General features: G+C 36.1%; 1 protein-coding gene across 2 annotated transcripts; it reads left to right on the top strand.

Moving 5' to 3' along the window:
- Positions 1-805: 805 nt before the first annotated feature.
- Positions 806-4,948, top strand: LOC147523160 (Pyridoxamine 5'-phosphate oxidase family protein). Of its 2 annotated transcripts, XM_086597638.1 has the most exons (6): positions 806-1,185; positions 1,794-1,829; positions 1,948-2,149; positions 3,884-3,962; positions 4,361-4,478; positions 4,652-4,948. In XM_086597638.1, exons 1-6 carry the CDS (start codon positions 1,025-1,027, stop codon positions 4,674-4,676), a joined length of 621 nt encoding a protein of 206 aa, XP_086453764.1. In that variant the 5' UTR covers positions 806-1,024; the 3' UTR covers positions 4,677-4,948. The 2 variants fall into 2 exon arrangements, with proteins under 2 accessions (XP_086453764.1, XP_086453768.1); XM_086597642.1 differs by lacking the exon at positions 4,652-4,948 and having other exon boundaries at positions 4,361-4,590.

Genomic DNA, 4,948 nt, shown 5'->3' on the forward strand with positions numbered 1-4,948 from the left:
TCTATTTCCTAGCTCCGCCACTGCATGTATTGACTCTTTTGTCTTGAGTCCAAGTTACAGGATAGCCGCATACATTTGTGATTGTGTAAACCTCAAAGATCACCAAATCAACGTATGTAAAATTGTAAACTACCAACGTATATATGAATCTCAAATGTATAAGTAATTTATTAGAGAAAAGGTAAACTGTATAGCACGATGGAGAAGGTAAACACGCAAGATTACCACACACACAAGTCACAACACGAAAAAGAGAACAAGGTTACAGACTTCACAGCAGATTACAACACACGCAATCACACAACACACCACAAGCCTTTAGTAATTCACACAAGATTACCACACGCACGCACAAGTGCGCGGTACAACACACAATTACCAAAATAATTGCACCTTCCATAGGGGAATGATATGATTGAATAATCTAACTTCTTTAAAGAAAACGGTGGGAGGAACAGTGAAATTCATCACGCCATTAATTTTTTTTCTAATTTTGCCCCTTTCCAAACACGAATATTACAGCTCATGCCATTTGTTTGTTTTATTTTTTTATTTTGTTTTTTGCATGGGTAAAATAGTAGTTTCACGTCTATAAATTAATGAAAAATAAAATAAAATCAGAGATTGTTAAAGAAAACGAGAGTTTCAACAGTAAATTCATCACGCTATTTTTTTTTTTTTCCGATTTTGCCCCTTGCCAAACCCAAATATTATAGGTCATGCCATTTTTTTTTGTTTACGTGGCAGAGACACGTACAAATAGGCTAGTAATAATTAAAAGCAGGATAGGAGGATAACAACGGATATGGGTGAAGATATCACGTTTACCAGGACCCACATAACAATAAAAACAGTCATTTTTGTTTTCTAGTGTAGTAAAGTCTTCACCTCGTTTGCGTATTTGGTAAGAAGTCCCATGCCAAAATCACACATATCTCATTTCCTTCATTCATATTTATAGTATATATATGTAGTACACTTTCATTATGCTATATATATACTCTATAGTTGTTGAAAAGTGAAGATGGGGATGATGAGAGGTGTTTCTGCTATCTTTGTTATGTTTCTTTTTGTTATTGCTGTAAATGGTCGTGGACTTGGTCCTAGTATATCCAAACCTGACCCAGCTGATGGTGTTGCTACTGCTAGATGGTTGGCTTCTCAGAATACTTGGGGAGTTTTAAGGTACTCTAAATTTTTCTTTTTGATCTTTCGTTTTATTACTTTGGGGGTGTATAATTTAATTTGGTTTGTTTATTTCTTGGTTTTATGCATTTTTTTATTATTCTTATTGTTGGTGTGGTTTGAAACTTTGCTAAAGTGATTTTTGTTAGGGAAATTCAAGAAAGAGTTATCCAATTTTGGGCAATTGGTCTCTTTGCTAATCTATTTAGTTATACATTTGGATTATTGTGTCACCACGGATGTGATATCCCAAAATCTATTTGACAATTTTAAAACAAAACAAGAGATTATATCTGTCATGCACATGACTATGGACAGATTACAATTAGAAAGATTCATTAGTTTCAAGTATGATAGAACTTTTTAGTAACTAGGTGTGTCTGCAATCTGCATCTATCACACTTATCGTTAGAGATGTAAAATCATGTATAGGTTGTATTTTCGCTTTTAACAATGTCTATAGTGAAGTGGTTTGTTTATATTATCATTGATACCATGTCTGATGTCATTGAAAACATTACAAGCCTGATATTTTGTCTGTCACAGAAGAAATTGTATCGTGTCAACACTTTTTTTTTTCTAAATGATACGTCATTTTCGTCTTGCAGTACTATTTCAATTGAACTAAAAGGAGCTCCCTTTGGGTAAGTTACTCTACTTTTAAGTTGATATGCTAATTTCTTGAACATATATCAACTCTGGTAAGTTGTTAGCTAACTAATTTTGGTGAGTTGTTGATTGACGTGTCTGAATATCATTCAGGAATGTAGTTTCGTTTAGTGATGGATTACCTGATAAGGGCCTTGGTGTCCCGTATTTCTATATGTCAACTCTTGATCCTACTCCAAGAAACGCGTTGAAGGATGAGCGAGCTTCATTTGCAGTCAGCGAAGTCCCTATTGGATCTTGTGGCAAGGCAGACCCTGAGAACCCAACTTGTTCAAAGCTTACCCTTACAGGAAAGGTTTGTGAAAAATATAGAGAATACTCATTGTCTATTTGCTTTATTGATTCTAGTTCATACTTAAAACTGTTCATGTGTTTTTACTCGAATTAGGCTTGTATGGTGGCATGTTGATTTTCTTCTTCAACCGTTATTCAAGAAAGTTACATAATTGAAAGTTGAAATCTCCTATACTATACATAAGGGATGTATAAAGAGCAGATCAAATAGTAAATCAGAGTTATCGATCCTCATTTAATACATACAATATGAAAGTCACACAATGGGAGTTGGTGTCAACTGTTAACGTTAAATTACTGGGGTATGGATACTGTTATTATGCATCTTGAGTTATTCTTGGGCACACAGGAGGGTCCAACTGTAGGATTTTCTTGACCCGTAAACCTTGTGGACTCAGAGTCTCAGACTACTAGCATATCACAATTTTTATGGTGTCAGGATATTATTTCACGTCTTTATACATTTGAAATGCCTGTTTGCATGTTTTACCAGTGTCATGTTGTGCCAACTGCCAACAGTGGGCCCAAGAACATCTCTCGCTCTCCCCATTGCTGTCCCTCAAAATAGAGGGTCATATCAGATTATGTAGGTCAATTTGGAAGTCTTCAAAGTTTTTAAAAGAGGAATCCATCTTCTCTACAACTGGGTTGATGGATGAACCCCTGCAACTGTGTTCATCCACCATTAAAGTGTGTCTAGATATTCACTGAAAGCTTGAGATATGTGTAGTCCATATCTGGATGCACTGTAACGGTGGATGAGCACGGTTGCGGGGGTTTAATCCCTCAACACTGTTATAGAGGAGCTGATCTCTTACAAGAGAGGTTGTCCAGTGCGCACATGACTTATTGGTTAGTCACGAGTGGTGTTGTGGCAAATTGTTGGGCTTGGATTCTAGAGACCCATAGGTTTGCTTGTTATGGTGAGCATATTCTCTTCATGTTTTGTACAATGCCAATGAAGTTTGAAACCCAGGCACCTTATCGAAAAATCATAACAAATTGTCAAGTAACCTGAGAAACCATTTGCAGTGATTTCTAAAGCGTAAAAAGTTACACATAACTTGTAGTTATGGCCCAAACTCTGTAAAATGACCTTGAAGAATGACGGACTTCTTCTAGGATGACAAAGGAATTTACCTTTTGGTAATATTGGACTGCCTTTAAGGTTTAAATGTGGATTGTAGTTACACGCAATCTTCAGTGATTTTACTTTTAATGATAAAGGACTCTATAAGGATGACTGATAGGGTCGGCAATATAGTGGCTGAATTGGAGGTGACTTTTTATGCTCCAACCTCGAATATGAAGGTGGTGTTACATACAAGTGCTGCACTGTATATGACTAGATGCCCTTAACACACCTTAGGAGTACGAAGAACTGAACTAGAAAGAACCTTTATTATTATTAACGATTTATGAATCTCTGAAATGGTATCGTTTCTTGCCATTGGATAAGAATTCTGATATATCTAATTGGACGTTCAATTTGGCTGGAAATAGTTATTGTGTTGTACTAATTTTAAACTGTAAGTTGCATGTATGCCACTTGGAGGAATTTTGCGACATCGGTTACTGAAGACCTTATCTGTTTATAGGAAAACTATGCAATCTGTACATTCCATCTTTACCTCGTGTATTCTCGGAATTGATGTGTATTTGTATCCGTTATACCTCAATTTTCCAACTTCTAATATAGTGAGCTATTACTGATCCGTGTTTACCTATGGCACAGTTAAAGTTGGTCAGTCGAAACACCAAGGAAGCAGAGTCTGCTGCATCTGCCTTATTTTCAAAGCATCCTGAGATGAAAGGTAACATCAGAACCTCAAGATTGCTTCTCTTCTGCTTTCTGTGTTGTTTACAAACATAACACTCATTTGTCCAGCTGCTATTAACTATTTCATTATACATATGCTGTGCATGTCTGTGTGTCCACCAAACCTAAACAAGAACAGAAACAGCTTCGTGTTAGCAAGGTGTTGAAAGGACCAACTTTATGACAATCATTACGAATTCAAGATGCATAGGGAATGATCATTAAAATAAATAAATAAAAGGATGCCTAAAGGCTTTCAACGCATTACATCAGCATCAAAAGTTAGAACACCCCCCCCTCTTTAAAAAAAGGCCTTTGAATGTTGATAATTTCTCTTCCCTTTGTATAAATTGGTGACTTACCATAATTTTTTCTCGGTTTTGGTGATGACAGATTGGCCCAAGGATCACGAGTTCGAGATCTACAGGCTAGATATTGAGGATATATTTTTGATCGACTGGTTTGGTGGTCGTAAACCTATCACTTTGGCCCAGTACTTGCATCCCAGAATGTGAGTTATAGAGCACACTCATACTAATGATTAGGCTAGTTTCCAAAAACAAATGTACTTTCGAGCTTTCCATTTTCGAAAGGTTTAATAAAACTATGAAATAAGTTCGGTATGCGACGAGTACTTGTGCTGATTTATTTCTTTTTTCCGGATTATGGGATTTTTATCTACAGGGACCAACTTGCTTCCGTGGTGTGAATAGCAATCCATTTTCATTAGGATTCTCTGCATGTGTGCTCGATGTTAACTTTATTCTATGTCGAGTGTTTGTCTTGTAAATAAACATGATGAGATTGTCTGTACATCTTTAATTGTTGTAAGTTGTAACTATTCTGGCTCATACCTATTGCTTGTGTGCATATAAATTTATGCACAATGTAATAGCAGTGTAGATTTGTAAATAACTAAATAAGATACATTCTTGCCTTTGGATGCTCTTATTGCTTCTGTAAATCATACACTTTGGTCCA

The sequence above is a fragment of the Coptis chinensis genome, chromosome 1 (genome assembly GCF_015680905.1).
Source record: "Coptis chinensis isolate HL-2020 chromosome 1, ASM1568090v1, whole genome shotgun sequence".
Taxonomy (NCBI): Eukaryota; Viridiplantae; Streptophyta; class Magnoliopsida; order Ranunculales; family Ranunculaceae; genus Coptis; species Coptis chinensis.

What these genes read in the sequence shown, in the direction of transcription:
- LOC147523160 (XM_086597638.1), top strand. Translation starts at nt 1,025, where the DNA reads ATGGGGATGATGAGAGGTGTTTCTGCTATCTTTGTTATGTTTCTTTTT. An exon ending in AGCTTACCCTTACAGGAAAG is followed by an intron (nt 2,150 to 3,883) that starts GTTTGTGAAAAA and finishes CCTATGGCACAG; the next exon opens with TTAAAGTTGGTCAGTCGAAA. An exon ending in CAGTACTTGCATCCCAGAAT is followed by an intron (nt 4,479 to 4,651) that starts GTGAGTTATAGA and finishes TTTTATCTACAG; the next exon opens with GGACCAACTTGCTTCCGTGG.